At 36.9% G+C, this 26,011-nt stretch overlaps 2 protein-coding genes and 1 long non-coding RNA gene across 4 annotated transcripts; 1 reads left to right on the top strand and 2 right to left on the bottom strand.

The window, feature by feature from the left end:
* Window positions 1-8,738: 8,738 nt before the first annotated feature.
* On the top strand, window positions 8,739-14,918 carry LOC112282753 (anthranilate synthase alpha subunit 1, chloroplastic). The gene is made up of 13 exons (XM_024520810.3): window positions 8,739-9,164; window positions 9,640-9,742; window positions 9,932-10,107; window positions 10,532-10,721; window positions 10,999-11,150; window positions 11,391-11,506; window positions 11,699-11,945; window positions 12,197-12,253; window positions 12,429-12,581; window positions 12,870-12,950; window positions 13,391-13,477; window positions 13,720-13,920; window positions 14,047-14,918. Exons 1-13 carry the CDS (start codon window positions 9,003-9,005, stop codon window positions 14,170-14,172), a joined length of 1,851 nt encoding a protein of 616 aa, XP_024376578.1. The 5' UTR covers window positions 8,739-9,002; the 3' UTR covers window positions 14,173-14,918.
* Window positions 14,919-15,301: 383 nt separating this feature from the next.
* Window positions 15,302-16,057, bottom strand: LOC112282754 (uncharacterized). Its single transcript, XR_002969961.3, has 2 exons — window positions 15,974-16,057; window positions 15,302-15,592 (listed from the first exon to the last, which is right to left on the bottom strand). It is a non-coding gene; the product is annotated as an uncharacterized LOC112282754 (long non-coding RNA).
* Window positions 16,058-23,003: 6,946 nt separating this feature from the next.
* On the bottom strand, window positions 23,004-25,132 carry LOC112282175 (sm-like protein LSM8). Of its 2 annotated transcripts, XM_024519519.3 has the most exons (6): window positions 25,054-25,132; window positions 24,308-24,348; window positions 24,014-24,088; window positions 23,802-23,854; window positions 23,535-23,644; window positions 23,004-23,351 (listed from the first exon to the last, which is right to left on the bottom strand). In XM_024519519.3, the coding sequence occupies exons 1-5, from the start codon at window positions 25,088-25,090 to the stop codon at window positions 23,554-23,556; spliced, it is 297 nt and encodes a 98-aa protein (XP_024375287.1). In that variant the 5' UTR covers window positions 25,091-25,132; the 3' UTR covers window positions 23,004-23,351; window positions 23,535-23,553. The 2 variants fall into 2 exon arrangements, with proteins under 2 accessions (XP_024375287.1, XP_024375286.1); XM_024519518.3 differs by having other exon boundaries at window positions 23,802-24,088.
* Window positions 25,133-26,011: the final 879 nt, after the last annotated feature.

The following is a 26,011-nucleotide window of genomic DNA, read 5'->3' as shown; positions in this document are numbered from 1 at the left end:
CAGGTAAGGCAATTCTTGGTTCTCTAGTGCTTATAGGGTGTTGTACAATTGGAGAAGGAACGTGATTTGTTGTAGATGTTGAAGCAGCTCCGATCATCTCTATATCCCCACTTTCTGCTATTCTTGTTCTTTTCTGTGTTGGTGAATTGAGTTGATGCATTGCAAGCATTAACTCCCTCATTTGCTCGAGCATTTGTGCCATGGCATTCTTCATTTCAACAAGCTTTGCCATAATGACACTAAGAAGAAAAATTTGTTTGATACTGCTCAAGACAAAAGAAAAGAAAGACTTGATAACAAAGAAGATACTAAGAACAATATCAGTTTAGAAGTGGGTAATCCGCAAACTTCTAATACGCTTATGCCTTGTCAAGAGAAAGGGGTAATCCACTCTTACTCAAGAAAAAAAAAGCTCTGATATTCTAAGTACACTCTTGTCAATCTGTCAAGGACAAGAACTCGATGAAAAAATAGTTCAGACAAGTAAGCCTTCACTCAAAGAAAAGTAACAAAATATGAATAATAAGTATGTATATTGAAAAGAGAAACTAGACTGGCTATTGCCACAAGACAAGAAACTAAAGACTCTTGAACCTGGACTAGAAGCAAGAAAGGAGTTGACAAGAGTGAAGAAGCCTTCACTCTTGTCTCTATATATACTATCTAACTAGGGGCTACGTGGCGACGTTCTATAGGACCTCCAATATGTGTTGACTTTGTAGGACACATGCCTTGACTTACAAGGCAAGTTTTTCTATGTGTGGACTACATAGTTAGCTTGATCTTCAAGCTAACAACATGTGTGGCACATGGCCAAGTTGTTGACTACGTTTCTAATCCAAAAAGTCAATTAAAGACACCTATGAAGTCAAAGCAGCGTCTAAGAAGTTTCTAGGAAGCTTTTATATTAAATATTATAGAATTAACTTACTTTTATCTACTTTTATTTACTTCTACCTATTTTTATATGTAATTATTAGCTTACATGATTATGGCTGTGACATCTTCAAGCTAACAACATGTGTGGCACATAGCCAACTTGTTGACTACGTTTTTAATCCAAAAAGTCAATTAAAGACACCTATAAAGTCAAAACAGTGTCTACAAAGCTTCTAAGAAGCTGGTATAGAAGATATTATAGAATTAACTTGCTTTTATCTTCTTCTACTTACTTCTACTTATTTATATAGATAATTACTAACTTACATGTGTATGTTCATGACATTACTTTCTCTCTTAGGGACGGGTTCTATAAAGAGCAGTCATCATATGTTGAGAAAATCTTTGGTGCAATGAATTGTATTCACCACATATTCAGATCTTCGTTCTTTTTGAAGATGGTTGATAGGGCCTTTCAACCATTGATAATATTCTATATCAGGGTGGGAAGACCACCTCGTTATCTGATCGTTGTTGAGGCCTTCATAACTTCTTTCAAATAAAATATATGGAACACCATCAAGAATTATCCCCACTTCTAATAAAATTACTAAACATTTGGAGTTTCTTTCAACGTTGTGATATCAAACGCATTGTATCTCGCCATCTATTCAAGAAATAATATGTTGTTCTTGAAGATCTTCATCTCGATTGCATCATCTTGAAGGTTATGACAATTGCAATGTTTGGTCTGGCAGATCAGCAAACAAAGGCTCTTTAATTGAATTCGCTAGTTGTTGGTTCTCCATCTCCTTAACAACATAACTATAAAGAAGTTACAAACAAGGATTGAAAGTAAAATGTTATCTTGCTGAGATCTTGTTTCTTTTATAATGAAGGTTTTCATCTTGATTTTCATCGATGTTGTCAATGAAAAACTTGCACTAACTTTGCTACATTTTAAGATTCTTTATTGGCTCCCATATGCATTCACTAATATCATATCCGCACCAATGGACAACTTATTCTAATTTATTTTGACACCGCCTTGAATCTAGGACTTCTTCTACTTCGAACTCTTCAATATTGTCCACTTCTATAGGAGGAAGTGGAGCTTGTCTTCTTCTTCTTGGTATGTCAACTATCTTGTATGGTTTAAGAAGAGACATGTGGAATATTGGATGGATTTTCATTAATTCCAATAGATATAAACGATATGCAATTAGATTGATTTGTGCAGAAATAAAAAATGGTCCAAGTCTACGATTATCCAACTTATCACAAGGACAAGTGGTCTTGATATTACAACGAAGTAATCATATCTTATCACCCATGTGGAATGGTCATTGTTCCTTTGGATAGACATCTACATTGAACTTTTGTTGTTCTTGAGCTTCTTTTCACTATGCCTTCATTGTTGCATGTAGCTCTGATAAATGATTTGCCAAATCTTTCCCTGTAGGATTATCAGCTTTTGAAAAGTCAAAAGTATCAAGTTGTGGATGATAACCATAATTGGCAAAGAAAGGTGTTTGTTTTATAGAAGAATGTACTGTGTTATTATAAGCAAACTCTGTTAATGGCAAAAGAATTGTCCAATCATCTTGTTGGTAGTTGATGGTACATCTTAAATACTACTCCAAAACTTGATTAATACGCTCCATTTTTCCATCATTTTGAGGATAAAATGCCAAAGATAGTTTTATATCCACTTTTAGAATCTTGAAAAGAGTCCGCCAAGTTCTTGATACAAACTGAGTTCTGCTATCCAATATAATATCTTTGGTTAATCCATGATAGCGATAGATGTTGTCAAGAAAGAGCTTAGCTGTTTTTTCACCTATGATAGATTTTGTATATGGTACAAAATGTGCCATCTTAGTAAAACGATCTACTATTACAAATATAGAGTCATAAGAACCTAAGATTGAAAGATCCATGATGAAATCCATAGTAACAAAAGACTATGATTATTTTGGAATAAGTAATGGTTGAAGAAATCTGTAAGGTCAATGACAAGGAGTTTTTGATCTTGAAAAAATGTCACATGACTGAACAAAGTCTCTCACATCCTTCCACATTTGTAGCCACTAAAAATCTCTAGATATAAGCTTCAAAGTCTTGTTGTATTCAAAATGTCTTGGTACTAGAAAGTCATGACATGCTTGAAGAACACATAATCATGCTTCTCCTTTTGGAGCATATAATCAATCTTCGAAATAGAATAGGTTGTTTTTGAACTCAAACTTAGAAGTATCTTGAAACTTAAAAGAAAGATTCTTGATATTAAGAATAAGAAGATCAGAAGACATACTTGATTGGATTTGTTTCACAAAGATTGAATCAACAGTCAACTTTCATTTCATTATTCAAAGATGAAAATGCTCTAGCTTGAAGAGAATTGTTCTTTGCTAATAAAAAGATGCATCTCCTTCTTTTGGTGCAAGATAAGAACTTCTAGAAAGGACCTTTGACAAACCTTGTTGTTTTCCGAGTTGATATGTGATCTTGAAATCAAATCTTGATAAGGACATGTTCCAACGAGCTTGGCGATGATTTAAAATATGTGTTGACATGAAGTATTCGAGATTTTTGTGATTCGTATATACACTGACTAGATTAGAAGCGCCTTCTAGATGATGATGCCATTCTTGAAATAAATCCACAATTGCGAAAAGTTCTTTGTTGTGGATTTCATAGTTAATCTTGGCTGCTGAAAATTTTCTAGAATAAAAAGCTACTACATTGAATTTATCATTTGCTTCCATTTATCATAATATTACACCCAAAATAAAGTCTAATGTTTTTGTTTCCATAAAAAAATGCCTCAAAAAAGTTGATGTGATACAAGATTGGTGTAGAAATAAAGGTTGACTTCAAAGTTTCAAAAGATGCTTTAACTTCTTTACTCCACTCAAGTTTGTGTTTGCAAGTCAAGCGTGTAAGTGGAGTTGCAACTTGAGAGAAGTCTTTGATGAAGATTCAATAATAGTTGACAAAGCTCAAAAAGCATTGGACATCTCTTACCGTTTTTGAAATCTTCCAATCTATAATTGTTTGAATTTTTTTTGGATCCATCATAAGTTCATCATTTGAAATGATGTATCCTAAAAAGTTGACTTGAGTAGTGTGGAATATACACTTTTTTATCTTGGCATAGAATCCTACATCTCTTAATTTTTGTAACACATGACGAATATGAAGTTCATGTTCATCTGTATTCTTAGAATAGATCAAGATGTCGTTCACATAACATATAACAAAATGGTCTAAAAACTCTCAAAAACCATCATTCATTAGATGTTGAAAAGCTGCTGGTGTATTTGTAAGTCCAAAAAGCATGATATTGTATTCAAAATATCCATACCTAATTTAAAATATAGTCTTCTATTCATTTCTTTTTTTAATATGTACTAGATTGTATGCTCTATATAGATCTATTTTTGTGTAGATCTTAGCTTGATTCAATTGATCAAGAAGTCTGGATATCAAAGGCAGAGGGTACCTATTCTTGATGGTGATCTTATTGAGTCCTCAATAATCATCACACATCTGCAATGATCCATCTTTCTTCATCACAAATAAGATTGGAGCTCCTGCTGATGATTTGAAATGACATATGAAATTCTTGGCCAGATTCTCTTGAATATATTCCTTGAGTTCAGCCAATTCATTTTGTGATAAATTATAGATTGGTCCAAATGGCGGTTGTGCTCCTTCTTAAAGGTCAATTGAGCAGTCATAAGGATGATGTTTTGAAAGAATATCCACATTCTTCTTCTCAAATACATTTTAAAATTCTTGATATTGGCTAAGAATGCCATTTGAAGTCTTTGCATCATTAGAAATAGGTGTGGCATAAATGACACAAGGTGATCCTTCTTTTGCAACATGCAAGAAAGTTCTTACACCTACAAACATAGGTTTAATTGCACTAGACTTATGACTTTCTACTGGATTACTTTCACTCATAATTATACTTTTAGAGAAGTCAAGGGTACGAAAAATCCAATCTATGTAAGAATTATACTTTTTTAACTATGATAAACCTAAAATAACTGGATTAGACGAGAGATTTAATTATATTAAAGATTACGCAACTACTATGACCATTTATTGCTACATCTATAGAAATTATTTTATGAGTAACATCTCCAAAAGACAACAAATAACTATCTATGACTTCTGGATGAACAAGTTTGATTTTTTGTACTAATGGTATTTTATGACTTTTAATAAATTCTACATCTAAGAAATAAGCTGAAGCTCCTAAATCTATCAAGACGGAGGCTTTATAATTATTAGGTCCTAAATATACATCTATTATAAAATAAAGAGAGGGTTTTGAGGAGAAGATAGGACCTTCATTAGAAATTGTATAAGATTCCAGCCACACGGTCCCTATTGTAGCTGGACAAATTTTTTTTTGACACATTGTCTTTTTTGACAGATGTGCTCCTCATTTTGTGATTTTGTTGCTTCTTTAGACAATGTTGAGAAGTGTGTTTAGGTTCTCTACAATATAAGTACAATCCTTCTTGATAACAATGAATATTTTCTTGCTCGATAAGATGTTTAAAACATACCACATTGATTTGCATATCCTCTACTTTTGAATATATGTATTGACGAGATATTGGTATTGCCATCAAATTGTAGTAACGTTGAGACCTATTTGTACATCTCTCAAATCAAAATTCAAAAAGTCGATTGTCGCATTTCACAGCAAAGTCAATTGCTTGACTCAATGTTTGAGGATCAAGAAAGTTGAGCATCGATTTCTTTACTTCATATTGTAATCCATAGAGAAATTGGCTAATAAGTGCAACATCATCCCACTTGATATCAGTTGCAAGTTGTCAAAATTGTGAAGCATATAACGTTACATATCGATTATCTTCTCCCAAAATATGGATCTTATTGGTTGGAACACGAGTTGCATCATGTTTTTCATATATGGACCAAAATTTTGCCAAAAATACCTCTAGATTATCCAATATTTGATCTTATTGTTCAAAAAAAGATGAAAACCACAATAGTGTTGAATTTGAAAGAAGTATATCAATAAATCTAATTTATGATCTTGGAGTTAAATAGCTTTGAGGTTGAAGTTCAATCACAAGTTATACTTGATTGATAAATTCTCGAAATTTAAATCTTATACCATCAAACTTCTTGGACAGTACAACTCTTAGTTTTCTAATACTTGAAAGATGTTCTACCATGGATGGAGGGAAATGATTTGGTGCAGATGTTGAAGTAGCTTTAATCATATCTATAACTTCACTTCTTACTATTCTTGTTGATCCTTGTGGTGGTAAGCTAAGTTGATGCATTGCAAGCATCAACTCCCTCGATTGCTCTTGCATTTGTGCTATTACACTCTTCATTTCAAAAAGCTCTACCATAATAACACTCAAAAAACTATCTGATACCACTCAAGCTAAGTAGAAGAAAGGAGTTGAGGATAAAGAAAATACTAAGAACAATATCAGTTTAGAAGAAGGTAATCCATAACTTCTAATATGCTTATGTCTTATCATGAGAAAAGAGTAATCCACTCTTAATCAAGATAAGACAAAGCTCTGATACTGTAAGTGTACTCTTGTCAATCTGTCAAGGACATGAATTAAAAGATGATGCATAAATCAATGAAATCTGTGTCAAAGAAAGAGTGACAAAATAGAAATAAGAAAGTACATATATTAAAAGAAACTGGAAAAGCTTATTGCCAAAAGACAAGAAAACTTAAGACTCTTCAAACTAAACTAGAAGAAAGAAAGGAGTTGACAAGAGTGAAGAAGGCTTCACTCTTGTCTCTATATATACTATCTAATTAGAAGCTATGTGGTAATGTTGTATAAGACTTCCAATGTGCGTTGACTTTGTAGAACATATGCCTTGACTTATAAGGCAAGTTTTTCTATGTGTGGGCCACATAATTAGCTTGGTCTTAAAATTAATAGTATGTGTGGCACATGGCCAACTTGTTGACTACGTTTTTAATCCAAAAAGTCAATTAAAGACACCTATAAAGTCAAAACAGTGTCTATAAAGCTTTTAAAAAGCTTCCATAGAAGATATTATAGAATTAACTTATTTTTACCTTCTTCTACTTACTTCTACTTATTTATATAGGTAATTACTGGCTTACATGCGTATGTCTGTGACATTGAGATATAATTGACGAATCAATAGAAGTCAAATTAGTTGATCTTTTTTTAGAATTTATTAAACACATGATACATAAGAAAAAAATTTATAGACATATTAATTTAATTTAATTAGTTTTTATAATGGATAAGTATTTATAATGTACTATAAAGTCACTAAAAATATAATAAGTGAATTACAACTAAAATCCTTTGATATTTGATCTACAAATAAAAAACCTCAAATTTCTAATTTTAGAAATATTTGTCCTAAAAATAACATCTCTATTTTTTCTACTTAACTTCCAATATTTCTTGCATGTTGTGATTTTTGTTGTTGTTAAACCTTTTTTGCTTAGATTTGTTACATGATAAACTTATAATTTTTTTTATATATATCTATTTATTTATTTTACTTACTTACTAAAATTTTCTTATTAAATCTAGGTTTTTTTGATGATTTTGATTAAATTTAGAGATGCAATCTACAATATATTGTATACTCTTAATAAATCTTGTAACAGATTTGAAAAATCTCAACAATTTGGTTTTAGGGCTTAGAGTTTAATCAATAAACAACTTAAGATCAATTTTGTAATCCACTTGCACATTATTAGAGCCATATTCAATTTGATACTTAAATACTTGGTATAAATCCAACTTGACAAGTTCACATCAGAATTCTACAAAAAAAATCTAAGTCAAGTTAGTGACAAATTTTAATCTTCAACTTCTAATTTGTTTTATTATAGGCATACAACTAGTTATGTTTAAGAATTTAATATGTTCTAAGTTAAATGTTTTGCACATGTAAACAACTTTTATTATTTTGACTCCTTTGATAAAAATGGAAGTTATTTTTAAAAAAAATAGTTGATTTGTAAAAATATTTTACATTCTTACTTTTTACTTTTAAGTTGCCAAATCCCTTGGATGCTAAGTATCAAAACATAACTTATTTAATTTAGTTTCATCTTCATTGACAACTTCTCTTTTATCTTAGTTATTTCTTTCTTTTTACTTTTATTTTTTTACTAAAATTTCATGTTAAAAGTAACATTTTACAATTTAAAATTTAAAATTTTGAGTTTAATTTTGGAATATCATACATGATAAACTATTAACAAAATGTCTATTTTTTATATATGATATTCAAAATTATTTAACAAAATAAACATAATATGACAAATAGTTTATTTAACAAAATGTTTATTTCTTCTCTGTAGCAGTTGAATACACCATGCTTGTGTTTGTGTTTGAACCATACTCGTCGTGTTGGTTAAAACACACCATCATGGACCTTTTCTTCAACTTTCTCAAACACACAAATTGGACAACATTTCAAAACGAAATTCAACACATGAACTATATCTAAATTTTATTAGCTTCACCATACCAATCCAGATATTCTCCGTTCAAGTGAACGTCATGACCCACAAATGAACTGCACCAGGTTGCAAAAAACAAAAGAAAATAACGCAAATCTGATGTTCTCTACATCTACGTGAAGAGGTCATAGTCCAAGTGTGGTACCGAAACTGAAGCTTCCCGTTCTCAGATTGTAAATCATACAAAGGATAAAAAAAGAAGCAGAAAAAGAAGCTCAAGGAAAAAAAAAAAAAAGAAAAAAAAAAAAGAAAAAAGAACTGTGGATCCGCCGTGACCTAGACTCAGAATCTCACAACAAAGCACCGCAAAGGGGCTTACCACCAGACTAACATAGTCCGGCATTGCAGTTGGATTGGTAGCACTTGTGCGACTGAAATTGCAGTTTTGATTTGTGGATCCCCTCTGTGATGGTTGCGGTTTGAGATTAAAGTCTTCTGTCATTTGGTTGGCAGCCAATCGCAGTTCCTCGGATGCGAGGGAGATGGTATCAGGGCTTTAGGGAGCTTGTAGATTACAGCTACTGCATGGTTGGCCTCTGTGAACTTGTGTTTACTGTCGAGTAAGCACTGAGGGAAGGAGGCGATGGAGTGCATTTTTGTTCGTGGTGCTGCGCGCTGTAGTGGCGTAGGGATTGGGACACATGTAGCGGCAGAGAGACATCAACACAGCAGCAGTGCTAAGGAATGCATGTTTTCCAACACTAAGAAGGGCGGGCATTTGAAGCAGTTTGGAAATGGAGCTTCTGTGAGTCCTTGACTCTGTGCGCATGCTTTCCTTGCTGGAATCGTGTTACTTTGTCTCGAGGGTTTTGCCTTCAAAAGTTTGGACTTATGGTATTTTTTATAACAGTTCAGTGGAATTTTTCTAAAAAGTCGTTCGTGAAGAGACAGCTGCCGACGTTTGCATCTCTTTTTGCATAGGGGATATGTTGTTAGGTGTGGATACACACGGCGGACTGCAGGGTGATTACGCTTGTTGCTGCTTCTGACATTCTTTCTACTCAAAATTTGCGCAACTGACGAAATTTATCGAGATCATGAATTGTAGAAAGTGATGTCGCGTTGTTCTCTTATGCAATCAAATGTCGAACCAAATTTGCGATAACTTGGTCAGGTTTGCCCTGCGGCCTCAGCATTAACTTGTAGTGTACTATGAGAATTGTTTTAAATGCTCAAGGTTGTGAGATTTGAGGTTGATTCTTAAAGTGAACTTGTTCCAGATTGGCGGTTATTCGCTAGGATCTTTTAAACCTGTTATTTCATGCCGAGCTGTAAAAACAGCGGTGGATGCACCAGCTATTGAAGACCAAGAGTCTACTCTGGGTAATATTTGTATTCTGCTTGAACTTCATGATTCAGGGTTTAGGGTTTAAGGGTTGTGAAGTCTGATTTTAGATGAGAGCATCAGAAATGATTTGCAGTCTGTGCAAATGTTATAAATTCCCCGGGTGTCGTTTTCAAGTCGCACTTCCTGGAGGTAGATGATATATTTACCTTTTAAAATTATTACAGGACGATCTCAATTTCTGGAGGCTGCGCAACGAGGAAACCTGGTGCCGGTGTATCGGCGCATTTTCGCTGATCATCTCACACCAGTATTGGCATACCGGTGCTTAGTGAAAGAGGATGACAGAGAAGCTCCGTCCTTTCTCTTTGAGTCCGTTGAAAATGGGAAAAGCATTAATATGGTGAGTTGAGGATGTCTTGAGGATGCTTTCTTCATTGGAATTATTTATCAGCCTGTGAATGTGGTCATTCGTTGCGAACTCCGATAGTCTGCAATTCTTAATGCTTTGTACTTGTGACCTCGTCACGCCCATAATTTTATAATTTCATGATTTGTACGCATTCAAGAAAGATCTCATTCTTGTCTATTCCCTCTGAAGTGGATACAACCGTCGAGTGCCTGGGAAGTATAATGTTTCCATACATTTTGTCATCTTCTTAACAAAGCAAGTCTTACGAAGCGTTTGGCTACGGTTTTGAAGAGGAATTTGTAGTCCTATACATGTTGCAGCAGCATTGACTAGTAAGTCATGCATGGACAAGGTAAAAAGTAATCGTGTTCCTATAAGCACGAGATGTCCTGACATTAGAGTGGTTTGATGACAGGGAAGATTCAGCATGGTCGGAGCTCAGCCTTCAATGGAGATCATTGGAAAAGAGGATCGCATCATCATATTGAATCACGAGGAAGGTACCCGTATAGAGAAGCAATCTGACAATCCCCTGAACGAGCCCCAAGAAATTGCATCAAAGTGGAACCCAGTGAAGATTGACAGTCTTCCGGATGTCTTCTGTGGTATGGTTCAACACTGACGAGTTCACGCTCTGCTAGCGCGTCTTTCGATGTTTTACCATGTGACCACATAAATAAGATAAACTCGTCCTTCATATCGTATTCTTCTTTCTTTTTGATATAATTGTCCTACCAAATCATTGTAGAGAAGCACTGAGACTATACTTCTGCGTGCTCTGATATTTATTGAGCACCGAGTTGTAATCTTTCCTCTTAAACATTCTCATATTCCATAGCATGAGCGGGAGTTTGTAGTTGATATCTTCGAGCATGGCTGCAGGAGGATGGGTGGGGTACTTTTCATATGACACTGTGAGGTATGTGGAGAAAAAGAAATTGCCCTTTTCTTCAGCACCCAATGATGATCGAGGTTTACCTGACATCCACCTTGGACTTTACAACGATGTACTGGTTTTTGATCATGTGACTAAGGTGTTATTCTAGCCCGTATACTTTTTAAATCATGTGTTATCCTAGTGCTATATCAGAACAATTATGTCCTGAGTTTGTTATTTTAGTCCCTGTAACAAATTACCAACTTTTTTCACTCTTATATATATATATATATATATATATAGCCTTTTGTGTGTGTCTGTGGTTCTTTTATGCTAGTACATTGTTCACACAATGCAGAAGACTTAGTAAAGGTTGGACTGATTGTGGTTGCAACAGTTGGTGTATGTGTTACATTGGGTTCATGTGGACCGGTTTGATAGCCCTGAGTCCGCTTACGAGGACGGGTGTAAAAGACTTGAGCTTTTGGTGGCTCGCCTACAAACCCCTGGAGGGTACCAGCTTTGACCCTCTCCGTAAATATTCTAGATCTATAGTTTTCTTAACAATCAAGTCGAATTGCCTGTCGCATGGTGTTTTCTTTTGTCTTTGGTTTAGATGGATTTTCTAGTCCTAGAAGGTCCTTTTTGCCTGTTTACTGCAACTTTCTCAAGTTTTGACATACTCGCTTTCTGTCTTGTTTCAAGGGTCAAACTTTCAAGTGGATCGGTGGAATTGTCCATTGGACAATGTGGCCAGAGAACAGCTAAATCAAATTATACCCCCGAGCAATTTAAGGATTCTATTTTGCAAGTGAAGGAGCATATATTGGCAGGTGACATTTTTCAACTGGTCTTGAGCCAGAGGTTTGAGAGGCGAACATTTGCAGACCCTTTTGAGGTTTACAGGGCTCTGCGTATCGTAAATCCTAGTCCATACATGATCTACCTTCAGGTGTGTCACCTGCCTCTCTTAACATCCTTGGAACATAGCGTGAATTAAGTGTAGTAAAGTTTACTGTAGAAAATGACGAAGTGATTACAGCTGTTGCAGTCGCTCAAGAGAAGAGCAGAGATTGTTAGTTTCATAATTTAAAAATCCTCTGGATTGCTTTTGCTTTGAAGCTTTCGATCACGTCTTCCTAAACTCCCTTCTTTCCAGTTAGGACGCGTTATCAACTTCATTGGAAATGTTCTTTGATGCAGGCACGGGGTGCCATAATGGTGGCTTCTAGTCCGGAGATACTTACCCGCATTGCAGAGGTAATTTACATATGTGACTCAACCCAAGAGTATTCAAGCTTCCTTTTACGGAGTTTTTCTACCTTGTGTCTGGAGTAATTCTTGTCTTATTTTTCTCTGACTCATATATGTCGGCTGTTTGTGTTTCTTTAGAGGTGTTAATGAGTATTTCTTACCTGGGTATTTCGCAAAACAGAGGACTGTGGTGAACAGGCCACTAGCAGGAACACGCAGGCGAGGGAAGACGCCAGATGAAGACATGGCGATGGAGAAGGATTTATTAGCAGATGAGAAGGAATGTGCGGAGCACGTCATGCTTGTGGACCTAGGTCGCAATGATGTTGGAAAGGTAAAGCTCCATGCCTTCGAAGTTTCTCCCAAGGATTTAGTTCACGTCTATGAGGCCTGTTAATGTGTACATACATGGCCATGGAGATGGAGGACATGGTATAACTCACTCCGTTTGTTTACAGTTTACTAATTTATATCAAAGACGTTATGTTTGAGAAGACGAGGTTTGCTATTCAAAATGTGGGAATGTTGTCGAGTTTAATGTCATGGTCAGCACCATGTCTAATCTCCGAAGTTGCAGGCACTGGGAAAAGGTAATTTATAGTCCTGGATGTTGAACTTGCAGGTTTCCAAGGCGGGTACGGTGAAGGTTGAAAAGTTGATGGAGGTGGAGCGGTATTCACACGTGATGCACATCAGTTCCACGGTACTGATCCTCCCCTGTGATCTTTATATTAATCTGTCATCTTCAGACACCTAGATGGACCTCTTCTCCAAGAAGATTGCGGACACTTTCTGTAGTTATGTTTTTTTCATAGCGCTAGTTGTGATCTTGGTATCTATCCTAGCCTAACTCAAGCCTGGGACGCTTTCGTTTCCTCCTACACCTGATATAGTGTACTGAGGTTTTATACAAGAGAACTCTTGTTTTCCATTCCACACCATTTCACATTATAGTTGGTCTTGATATTACAGAGATATTTGAATAGAGAATGTCGAATTCACCTCCCTTTGTCGTCCTTGTTTTGACCAAATTGTTCCAATTCACATTAGGTTTGTTGCATATCAAAGGGTTTGGGACACCCCTTCTTTATTGAAACACCCATTTTGCTAGTAGATTATGGGATTCATGTTTTGAGGGCACAGGTTACAGGAGAGCTGTTGGACGAGCTTTCTAGTTGGGATGCACTACGAGCAGCGTTGCCAGTCGGCACTGTCAGCGGGGCTCCTAAGGTAATTGTCCTTTCTACCCTTCGCCATTGTTGATGCAGCGGAACTGGTGTTTTTGAAATTATGTGATTAATGTTATATCCTTCAAAAATTATATCGTCACCATTCTAATTCACATGTTGGACGTTTAACCTTTCATGCAACACAGTTTCTGAAACTTGTAGGCACGTTTCCTGAGTCTTTTCGATCCAAAAAACTTGAATGAAATGGAAACAGTTCTAAATTGACTTCACACATGGTGATAGGTAAGGGCGATGGAGCTAATTGACAAGTTAGAGCCAACTAGAAGAGGCCCTTACAGTGGTGGCATTGGCGGCGTCTCCTTCACTGGGCAGATGGACATTGCATTAGCTCTACGTACAATGGTGTTCCCGACGCAAAGGAACGACACGATGTATTCTTACAAACAGGCCAATAGCCGCAGAGAATGGGTTGTCCACCTACAGGTCTAATCTCTTCTTTGCAATCCTAAACGATCCTGATTTAATAAGTATCAGACTTAGTTTGAAAGCCAGTTATCTATTTTCTTATGATTTCTGTACGCTGAAATTGTAGTGTGCTCTTGTTCACAGGCTGGTGCTGGAATAGTAGCGGATAGTGACCCCGAGAGCGAGTACCAGGAGACGGTGAACAAGGCTGCTGGGCTTGCTCGTGCAATTGATCTTGCAGAATCTGCTTTCGTTAAGATTGACACATGAATGTCTACCGAAGCTTCGTTGTTATTACAAAAACTGTAATGCTTACCATGAACGTATTCATAGTTCTGTAAGGAATCGATTTCTTGGGCTAGTTTCTCTACATTTTTGTCTTACTCAGTGACGAGGTTGATTCAAGTTACGTATTATGGAAAGATCGGTACTTCAATCCTTCTAGAATTAATTTAGAACGACGTCTAAACAATGCCATTCCTTTATTCGCAAGATGGAGGTGATCAGGTGGGTAGTATTTCTATAGAAGGCTGATCGAGGAGAAGCGATGCTCGCTGCACTGAATACTTTCTGCATTGTAATGAAAAGTACGGAGATACGGTTTGTGGAGTAGATGGACGGTGCAACTCGCCTAGGAATTTACTGTGATATATGTTCTATGAGGTCTTGATGTTTAAATCAGACACAAGGTTATGGCTTTTCGTGACAGATTTCTTACAGAACATTTCTTATTGTCCGGAGAAGATTGCTACTGTCTACGTCTAAGAGATAATTCATTTTTCCGGGTGAAGAAAAGTGGATTACTGGCAATAGTATGTGGAGCATAAATTATCGATATTTGTGGTTTAAAATGTAGTGACAAGTAGAATGATGCTCAATTTTACAGTATGTTTATAAGTTTAGGGTGAGGGTTTGGATTTGCCCACAATTTGTTAGGTGGCTGCGACTTTGTTCTCATTCATTGTATTTATTTTTACATATATTTATATACATATTTACACATATATATATATATATATATATACATGTTCATTGATAAGTTGGGACAGAGTAGAAATTGGTATGTAACAATCGCAGTTGTTCAATAAGATGTTAAATGTTAGAGATGACATAAAAAAGCATTTGCAGGGGAAATTGATGGGGGAAGAGGATAAAATAACTGTTCGAACTAATTTAGTTACAAACAAGATGTATTATACAGTGGAAAACAATCAAAGTTTTTACTCAAGTCCCTTCATCAATGATAAAATCAAAGTGTACCATTCAGCACAATGCACTGGTCTAAGTATTCCAGACATACTTAAAAATATTCCTCAACAGACGCAGTGCACGACGCAAGCAGGACACCCCAAATACAAGATAGTTTAGGCATGTGTCAAAAGACTGCAAACACATGTCGTTATCTCATAACCAATGTGTTTCACTTTTAATCATGAAGCGTAGCGTCCCCCCCATACATATCTCATACTAGCAGAGCGAAAACTCCATTACTACAGTTGCCTCCGAATGAACCGTGCTACGATTATTAATCCTAAGCTTTCGATAATCTAACCGATCGGTGCGACTCGTACCAACATGTGTAGTGATTTCCTGCCTCCAGCACAGTAGCCAGACTACCACACGCCTACTTGGATCTTTGTCTCATCTTTCGGCGCTTGCGTTTCAGGCGCCTCATACGTTTTTTCTTCCACTGTTGCCAAATGACACAAGGGAAAGGTTAGCACGGTAGTGCACAACTTGACAGACAGCCACTCGGAAACTACTCACACCACTACCCACTTGCAATCGTACTGACTCTTACCCTAACCTAATAACTAGCAAAGAACTCGGTGCACAATTCTGTAACACGTAAGAACTCAGAGTAAAACATAGTCTAAGCGAACCGAGATCTTAACGGCAGAAAAAAGGAACATGACAAACTGCACCAGGCTGAAACCTAACGGAACCATAGCAACTCACACCACCACCGACATATCATACCACTCACAAAACCCACCAGGGAAGGAAATCTAAATAAACAGCTTGGGACACAAACATGACGGTATCAAGGAGAAAGACAGGCAGCAGGTACCTTGGCCCTCATGATTCACGAACACGACGAGCAATGCAGCCGCAAGACGCGAGTTGGGAGAAAGCTAGGCTTTGGAGTGGGCATATGAAGGAAGTGTGAGTCACTGCAAGTGCCAGATGCAGCCCTAATGTTCCGAATGTTCCTACTGTTACTAGACGTGCTGACGTGCCGTTCCAGCTCATCACCTCTTCTGCCACGTATGACTTCCACGTAGGAGTCTTGTTGCTTTCTCTATGAAGGTCGGTAGTGGTGACAGTGCATCCCCCCCTCCATTTCCGCACACTATGACTGCTTATAACTTGTCTATGACCCGGCATTGCAACAAATTGTCATTGTCTTGTTTCTCTTACCGTTGCTTTTGCAGGGCTCAACAACGATCCATCTTTTCTTCTGGATCGAAGGGCTGTGAGAAGGGGAAGATATGCATTAAAACTAATGTTTCATGTACACGTTTCTGACTAATAATGAGCTTCTTTGTTCATGTGAAGGGGCTTTAGAACCACATGTTCCACGAAGAGACTATGAAATGTGAGTTTTATTGTTTATGTGGTTTTATTTTTTGTTTTTTAAACATTAGATAGTCATTTTTTTCTATGCTAGCAACTGTTAACATCACTTAAGAGAATTCTTAATTGTGATTTGAACTATTAACCTCTTTGTACCAACATGCTATCTTTTTGTAGTTTAAGATAATTGTGGACCAAAATGTAAGTTTTATTTTATTATATAAAATTTTAAAACTTAGAAAAATGACACCAATGATTTATTTATTTTCCTTCTTTGTGATAATATTATACTTTCCATAATAGCAATAGTTTTCTTTAAAAATTTTCATCTAATATATTCTAATTACTTTTATATTTAATTACTTGTTATTCTAAAATTTTATGTTGTTATAGTTGCTTAAAATAGTTGATTATATGGTAGAATAAAAAATAATAATAACACCTTGTTGAGCTCTATGATGTCTTTATAATTTTTTTTATATTAATGAATGTTTTTTAAGATCTTTTAATATGAAGTATTCTTAGCCATGCCTTTAGATATTTTTCCTTATATCCAAAGGTAGAGCTAAGAATATGCCTTTGTAGCAAGTATCATGAAATAGTGATCAAAGCAAGCTTGTTTATATTTTTGTATATGATCACACCGCATTGATATATTTTGGAATTCTATTTAAATTAATTTTATTTTTTGGTGCTAAGTATATGTTTGCCATCTATTAATCTCATTTTTAAAAAAGAGAAGCTTCATGTTGCAAATGCTTTGCTAATTTATTTTTGATAAATTTTCAATAAAATTATTTGTATTTGATTAGACTTTTCTAAACTATGCTTCTCGTTTGGAATATATACCAAACTTTATTTTCAAAGACAAATTTATTTCTCTAAATTCATATAGTCCATAGACAAAGACCAATCTTGCAAAAATATTTGAATCTAGAGAGAATAGGTTTATCAAAAACATCTTATTTTTTAAATAACAGATTTTTAAAGATTCTAATTATAAAGATTGGATGTTAATTTATTATAAAAGAGAGGTAGTCTAATCCTACATATAGCAAGCTTAATAACAATTCCAAACTCTATTGAAAATATTTTATGCATTTATGATTGAAAAATAGCACAATAAATATGAATATTAGAACTTATTTTTTCCTCTCTATGTATTATTTCTATTCTTTTGTGCCATATAAGTCCAATTAACATATAGTTTCTTTACAAGAACAAAGGTTGGACTAAGTATCTATCTAATTAAATGAAAAGTCAAGACCAAAGAAAATAAATTTATTCTTTTTGTCTTCTAAAGATTGTTTGAGTAAAAAAAATATCACCACAATGGAATATTCTAGATCAAATGTCTATTTATTTATTTTTGTTTGAAAGATGTAAGTTATAAAAAACCAATAGTTTCCTTAAATGCCAACATATTCCAAAGAGAGTTGAAATACCACATCATCTAAACATGCTATTTGTCAATCATAAGAGCATCTAAACATGCTATTTTCCAAATTTTGAAAAGAATTGATTTGTTGCAAGAGAAAACACATCTTTTATGACCAGCCATGCATGCTAATGGAGTCTATGAGGAGTATCAATGATACAGAAGATCGTGAGTTGTCAATCATAAGTGAGTTGAAATACCACATGATCTAAACTTAATTCACATAATTCAATCCAATCCTAGAGTTTTGGAAAGGTATTATCCTTGAAAAGAGTGTCTTTCTAAGAAGTTAAAAAATAAATGTAGAAAAAAATCCCACATAAAGCTATAAAACAAAGAAATGTGATATGTAGATATTGCTTCATTCACAATAAGATAATTCATAGTCCCTTTAAAGATATTTTCAACACAATGAAGATTGATTGAGTAGAGAATTGCAACTTGATGGGATTATAGATGGATTTCAATTAAACAAAATTATAGGTTTGACCATAAGAAACAATTCCACATGTTGTGAAAGAAAGTAGGGGGTTGTGTGGAAAAAACATATACATATGTGTCCATACTTTTTCATCTATATTCTACATTTTAAATCCCACACTCCATTTATGATTTGGAATGAGTGACTACAGCAGATGTGGAATCCTAGTCCCATAAACTTAAGTTTTAGTGTTTATCAATTTGAATTTAATAAATTGTTCAATATTTGCTTGAATTGGTTGAAATGCCACCAACACCCATATGGACAAGAGTGCTTCGGTGGCTTGTTCAAGATCAACAATACAAAGCCCTCCTTCAAATTTCTTACAACAAACAGACCACGCCACTTTGGACATCGTTAAGGAAGTGATATTAATAACTTGTATTGGGCACTCGTACAAAATCCTTTCGAGGCTTTGGAGAGCAATAGACGGAACAGCAATCGGCGTTCAGATCAAGGACTCAGATCACAACATATACTCAGATCAAATTGAGCAATGTATGGATTCGATGCTGATCCAATGAGAACATCCGTAGTAGCGCCAGAAAAAAGCTTGCTCCCGAAAAAAAATGCCTCCTGTCAAATGAGCTCCCTGACACTGCTGCCCTGGAGTCAACATCGATCTCCTGATCGTCCGCCGATCTTCTGAATCATCGATACTCCTCATAGACCTCGTAAGCGTGCTTGGCTGGTCGTAAAAAGATGTGTTTTCTCTCGCAGCAAATCAGTTCCTTTCCTTGTTGAGCTCTTTGGTTTTGCATTTTGCTATCGATAGCAAAAATTGGCACCCATATTTCTTGATCAAGCCCAGCTCTTACTTTTATTGTTTACTTTCCCCACTTCTCTTCTCCCCTCCTGGACCCTTCGCCACTATCATGTTTGGAAATTCGGCCAGTGTGAAAACTTTCTGCATGACCGTCCATGTAAGATTTGCAAATGCGGGGCCCGTGATAGGCACTCCGTGCTGTGTTTAACTCTTGGCGCCTGTATTTTCGTGGTGGGCGAGAGGGTGAGTGCGGAACTGTTTGACAACAAGAATCCGAGTTACACCCTCAAAAACATGCTCTGTGAATTGTCCTGTCTCAGAATCGAATCAACTCCAGCAGTGTTCGTCTTGTTTTTTAGATTTTCTTTCACAACCTTCGATGGATCCGTGGAGTCCAATATATGACAGCACAGGAGTAATGTGATTTATAGTAGAAAGTTGGTTGGGACTAGTATGATTTTTAAAACATCTGATATTCAGATGCACGGCTCCTCGCCACATCTGGAAGCTCGTTCGCCCTCCAACACCGGCGTCACAACGTTCTCTCGTACATTCAAAGATGATAACCACATGCCTCGATTCTTTCCTGCAGAATCGTTGCACCGACTACATGTTCAAAGAAAACCGAGAAGGACATTTAGCACACTTTCACCCTCGACTTTCCCATGATATCGTAATGCATGACAAAGGGTGCAAGCAACAACTTCTTTTTTTTTTCTTTTTTTTTTTTTTTTTTTTTTTTTTGTCTTCCTCGGCTTGCATCTTACCATTAATAACATTGGAAAAAATATCTTGATCCCCTCTAAATTACCGACAATTTAAACCACTGCAAAGAACCAATAGAGCCGATGCTAATAAAATGATCAAGCTCCACTATCCACAAACTTTCAAAATGCTTATTCAAAACACACAACTGGCACTTGTGTCACTTTTGCTAGATGTCATTTTCTGTTGCAGGTGGGATTGGTGGCTCTGAACCTAGAAATATGTCCGCATTTGGTGACACTCGAAATGGAAGCGACTCAAACGACCACACTTGATTTCTGTGGATGTGGTGCTCTCTCTCAGGCCTCCATCTAATGCCTTCATCTTTCGCGACTGGATGCCTCTTACTGCACGCAAGTTAACGTATCCTTTTATCTCTCATTTGTTAAGGTGGCCGCTTTCAGTGGCCATTTATGTACTGCTATTCTTGTGTGTGTTTCTACCTCTGATATTTTTGAATGTGTGCAGTCATCTTGGAGATGATTGCCTGTCTGCAACTATCGGAAGATACCAGGATGAACGACGTCAGCTCCTCTCATGGCGTGGTAGATCAGAGTAGTCTAGTTGATTATAAACTTCATGAAAATGTTTCTGAAATGCCACGAGAGGTAACTCAAATGAAGCAGATGATGGAAGGGTATTGTCAAGTTGTACATTTCTGGTTTTATCGAATAGTAACCTCTAAGGTTCATTTGGGTTCTTTTGGAATTGCATCATTGTTCCTTGACCAGCGCATCAGTGTACGGAAGGCACCGGAAGGTGGTGGAAGAATGGAATTGGTTTCTTCCTAAAATTGATTGTTGGGATCCGTTTTCCCTGTGCACCTTGTTGATGTATATGTTACTTGTAATGTTTTCAGTCAATGTTCAGCACTTTTTGTACTTGAGCTCAACTGTTCGCGACTTATCACGCTTTGCCTTCAGGCATACATATTCTCATGCCATTGTCAGCATTCGTTTTGGTAGTTTAGTCATTTGGATTTTATGAAAAATTAGAAAAATATTTTTTTTCCTAAAATTTTTAAATGTGAATTTAAAAGTCCACCAGCATTTGTGAGAAGTCCCCTTTTTCATTTTGCATTCTAGTAGGTGACGAACAAGGGCTATGAGGATTTACAAGCATGGGTGTGGAAGGACAAGAACTTAGAAAATGTACAGTTTCCCTTCCATGCATAGAATGTAACCGTCAAGAATGTGCAGGTTGAATCGCAAACACAGTTGTTCCTTGACGTGTTGATACAATGTTATCGTGAATAGAAACATATACCTGTAGGCTCAAAATTAGGGCTTGCGATGATATATGAACGTTGATGCAGGCAAATTAGTCACATGAACTTGGGGTAGAACTGAATGTTGGGGTTGGAAAGGTACAACTTATCTACCAAGTACCTTAAACAACGAAAATAACAACACACAAATCATGTACTTGGGAACGAAGGTTCCGTAAAGGTGATCTAGGAAGAAGTTGCATTACAAGAAAAGAAAAACACAATGCATGTGATCCGTATTGAAGCTTCAGTATACTAATAAGAAAGCGTAATACAGATCATGCGGATAACATCACCACTACAACACGGATACAGTCGTCAAACAAAAAGAATACATAACATTCTGTTGCGGAAGAACATTGAAGTCAATTGTATAAACGCTTTCCTGTACGAGGACGTGAACAACTGGGTCACAGTAGAGAGTAACAGGCACACACAGTAATGCAAAATAAATTTAAATCATTCAGTCATTACATCAATCTGCATGGCGCAATTGTGATTGCCGTGGAGAGCAGCAAGAAATCATAATAATGCAGGGCAAATTCAAGTCAATCACTTAGAAACCGAAGTTGACATAGAGCTACAGTGCAAACCGAGGTCCACATTCAACACCTACTCACAGCAAGGCAACTTAGTTACTCATGATATGACTGCATTGCGCGTAGTAGAAAGTCGTGCCTGAAACTTAACTCCAACAAGAATGCGAGGATTTCCTTGTGACAAGGTCGCTGTCAATGGTCAAATCTCTTCATCCACTGCTTCACCCTCCATTGCCATAGCCTGTGCCAACAATCGTATTACAAAATAATATAAAATAAAACAATCCAGGAAACTTAACCGAGCTAGAAACACAACATGCTTTTCTCTGTGCCATCTTTTTGTGTCATTCTTGCAAGGATGCATGGTAATGCGCACCCTCTCCTAAAAAGCCTCAGTCCCCACGCCGCTTGCCAAGCGGCAAAAGTCACGGCTATTGAAAGATTCACTACGTGCAGTGTAAAAAAGGATTTGTCCAACGAGTGGCCTTTCTGGTAGGCCACAGACTACTTGAGTATACATTTTTGTGATGGTGGTCACAGGGCCCATCTCTTGAGCTAGTCGAATCCAGCACCCTGGTCACAATACCTGATTCAAGTATCATCTTGCTGGCATAACCGGGGCAAGTGGCCATGACATGCGTTGACAAAGAACTGTTTCAAGCTGATTTTAAGTTCATCCACGCTTCGTCTAGTGTTTGCCCTGAAGGTAAACGAAAATTTAGAAAAGCGGTTGTGGACAAGAACTGGTCTCTTCCAACCCTATCGAAAAAACTATGTTCGCTTCAGAACCACGTATACTTCCCCTTGCTTTCAATTCATTGCTTGAGCGTTCCCTGTTTCTATACCTGTGCATAAATCTGAACACATATTTGTAAATTGAAGATGCCACATGTCTGTATCTCGAGCATGCCTCGTCAGAGAAACCTGGACGCGCAGCAGATTAAAGGAAAACATACCTAAGTTGCCGAACATAACTTAATCAGTAATATTTAACTGGAAACAGTATGGTCCTTTTAGAACGACTCATCGATGTCTCTGTTGATAGGGATTTCACAGATGGGTGGTTTCAGACAAGATTGCAATAAGGCCAAATCAACTTCGTAAGGACTGGAGTTCGAGCAATTTAAACCATCGACTTCAATTTGACTAACCACAAAAAGTAGTACGACTGACACTCCTTTGTGCACGCAGAGATACACAAATTTACACTGGCTGCATTACTGATGCATCATAAGCTCTAAATAATGAAGAGATCAACAAGCGACAGCTGAAACAAAAAGTAGAGCATTTACTCACAAAACATGCCAATGACTTCAGTGTACAAACTTTGGTCTAATCCGACTTCAAATGATACATTCCAAATCTACCCATAGGGGAAAGCCAACGCTCTTGTGATGCTACAATGCTAAAGCGGCACCTGGCTTTCTCCAACCCTCAAAATTATCCTGCTGAGCATAATACCTATCTGCGTCATCGACGTATTTCAACGACACCGACAACCAAGTATCAGATATATGTGCTAGGTGAACTAAGATATTTAAAAAGATATTCTTTGGATGCACATGGCCCTCCCTTCCAGCATGTCCCAAATCCGCGTTGACTTCCTCAATCACTTCCTGAAAAATAAAAGATCAGAAAACATACCAAATTCAACATTGAAACACATGCCATTACGGAATGGGAAAACGAGAAGTAGGTAATTAATTCATATCAAAAAAGTAATCGAAAGACCAGAGTTATAAAACGGAGTGGTCCACATCTTCTAAACATTTGCAGGCAGACATAAGCAGACACCATACCTTGAGTGCTAAGAATGTCCTAGTGCTGCACAGCTTTCAGCGGATGTGCTCGGAGTGCGCTCAAATCGAGGTTAGAGTCAAGCTCTTCATCCAATTCGCCGACCACTCCTCTATAACAACCAACCCATTCCAAACCATACGTGATGAAGACTAAACGATAATTCACCCATTGGATGAGAACAGCGAGTCTTTTCAGAACATACAGTGTTGACAATGAGCATACCACAAACCATCACACAATAAAATGGGTCCACAAAAGGCACTTACATGTTATCTCCTCGGATGATGTGCAAACCCAACACAACCTGCTCCACACCAGCCTGTATCGAACAAAACAACCTTAAAACATGGATGCTACCATTACTAAGAAAAGACACGACTAACCCAGCCCGTTGGTCAAGCTTCAAATTCGCCATGCTACGGCAGCAAATACAACCGTAAAAATATAGGATTCGTAGGATTACACCAATCGGATATACCTTAGTAGAATACACACGCTCATGTGATTCATCCAATATCAGGTTTGTAGCCTGATCAAAACCTTTCAACACACCCTGTACAATAAAGAAAAGGTTAACGGCAGAATTATATTTATGCATACCACAACATCAACCAAAAAAATAAAATAAAATAAAAGAGGGGTGGTGTATGTGTCTGCGTGTGTGTGGGTGTGCGCGCGCGCGCGCGCGCGCGTTATGAAGACCCTGCAAGCTAGGGATGGAAGTACCGAACTGCGATTTCTAGTGTAGGGAACTCAAAAGAAAGATGAATACCACGATATTGCGCCCATCATTGGTTATCACGGAAATGGTCTCTGCAGTATCCACCAAAAGCACAGAAACAAAATTAGACCTCTTCGAGAAACCACGACAGAAACTCAATATGTGAACGCACTTGATTAGCCACTAGTCATTTGGTAAAAATTCTGGGTAAACATTCTTGATCCGCCTGTTCTACGTCTGTCCCGAAATTCATGTCAATAAAGACAGATTGTTATGAAAATGGCACAGACACTCACCCCATTAATCAGCGAAAATTTAATTAAAGAACATACATTTATGAATTTAGAGGACATCTGAGAACGATCATTTCGAAACAGATTGCTCGTACACGTTCCCGCCAATGTTTTCGATGCATAAAAAAAATTACAAGTTTCATCATTACAAACAGAATGCCGTACAGTAAAGGACACCAAGAAAAATAAGACACCTAATAAAATCCAAAATTTTGCACAAGACAACAATCGCTCACACCCGCAATGCAGCCGAGTTATTAAACGTCCCACACCCTGATCCACAGTAAATAACGATATCAAGCCCCGGCTATGTCTTCAGGTAGTTAAGAAGCTAGAATCGACCACTTCCGAAAGGAGATGTCGAGAAAGGGAACGAAAAACCCTAAGCCCTGGCCGAGCCATGTAAGACACAGCAGTGTACGATCGGCAACGAAAGCTGGATCGCAAAAGGGGGAGAGATTGGCGGTAGTGAAGGGGGGAAGGGGGTGGGGATGGGGCACATACGATCGATGAGAGACTCCAAGCCGGTGTCGGTCGCCATAGCTCCTCCTGCGCTTCTGCTCGTACTGTGTTCCGAGCTCCAATGCTACAATACAAATGCTTCCTCAGACTGCACCACCCCTGTGCCCTGTGCCCTGTCCCCCCCCCCCACCCCAAAATGCCCTAATGCATAGCCTCGCCTTGTTCTCGTTCACACTGCCTCGAATTAAACCCCGTTCATACTGACTTGAATCCAACTTCGTTCACACTACCTCAAATCAAACTCCGTTCACACTGCTTCGTGTTAATCCCCGTTCAGACCGTCACGGTGCTACTTGGCCTTTTTTCCCCTGCGATTGCTCCTCTTCTTCCCCAACGAGTCCATGGAAGCTTGTTTACTGCCATGGTTAGGGCTTGTTGGTTCTTCCTTCACCAAACGGAGTGAAATTCTCCAGCTGCATCAATTTTTTTTAGAAGTCCTTTGCTTCAGTATTATGAACTTGCAGGGAATAACTCTTGTTGGTTTTTTTTTATTATTATTTTTCGACTTTTACTGTTTCAATTGATTTGAGGTCCACATAATTATTCAAACCCGAATTTGAAATTTGTCTTCATTTGAGGAATCTTTTTACCCTAAAGTAAAGTAATGAAAAAACATCATGTGAATGATTTATTGGATAAAACATGTTTATTGTCAAAATAATAATATTGGCTCAATGAAAAATAATTGTCCATTGCATGATTTAGAGATAAAAAAGGAAAAAAGGCAGAAATAAAAATAAAAATATACTTCAAATTTGAAATATATATGGGAGCAACAACACAACCTTGTGTGTGTGTATGTATATATATATATATATATATATATATATCATTTATTTTTTTACCTGCGAAAAATCCTTGAAGTAAGCCGAAGAAGACATTCAATAATGGTGTAAACATTAATATGAAGTGGCATTGGTAGCTTTAAGCAATCATTATT

This window comes from Physcomitrium patens, chromosome 5 (genome assembly GCF_059467195.1).
Source record: "Physcomitrium patens ecotype Gransden chromosome 5, ASM5946719v1, whole genome shotgun sequence".
Lineage (NCBI taxonomy): Eukaryota > Viridiplantae > Streptophyta > Bryopsida > Funariales > Funariaceae > Physcomitrium > Physcomitrium patens.
Note: the sequence above shows the minus strand (reverse complement) of the source record. Positions and strands in the feature narration are given on the sequence as shown.

Excerpts from the sequence above, each read along its gene's own strand:
- LOC112282175 (XM_024519518.3), bottom strand. The coding sequence starts at position 25,090 with ATGGCGACCGACACCGGCTTGGAGTCTCTCATCGATC. Across the intron at positions 24,089-24,307 it reads ATGATGGGCGCAATATCGTG|GGTGTGTTGAAAGGTTTTGA; the intron begins GTATTCATCTTT and ends TTTATTGTACAG. Across the intron at positions 23,645-23,801 it reads ATCATCCGAGGAGATAACAT|AGGAGTGGTCGGCGAATTGG; the intron begins GTAAGTGCCTTT and ends TGGTTGTTATAG.
- LOC112282753 (XM_024520810.3), top strand. The coding sequence starts at position 9,003 with ATGGAGTGCATTTTTGTTCGTGGTGCTGCGCGCTGTAGTGGCGTAGGG. Across the intron at positions 10,108-10,531 it reads ATGGGAAAAGCATTAATATG|GGAAGATTCAGCATGGTCGG; the intron begins GTGAGTTGAGGA and ends GTTTGATGACAG. Across the intron at positions 12,951-13,390 it reads TGATGCACATCAGTTCCACG|GTTACAGGAGAGCTGTTGGA; the intron begins GTACTGATCCTC and ends TTGAGGGCACAG.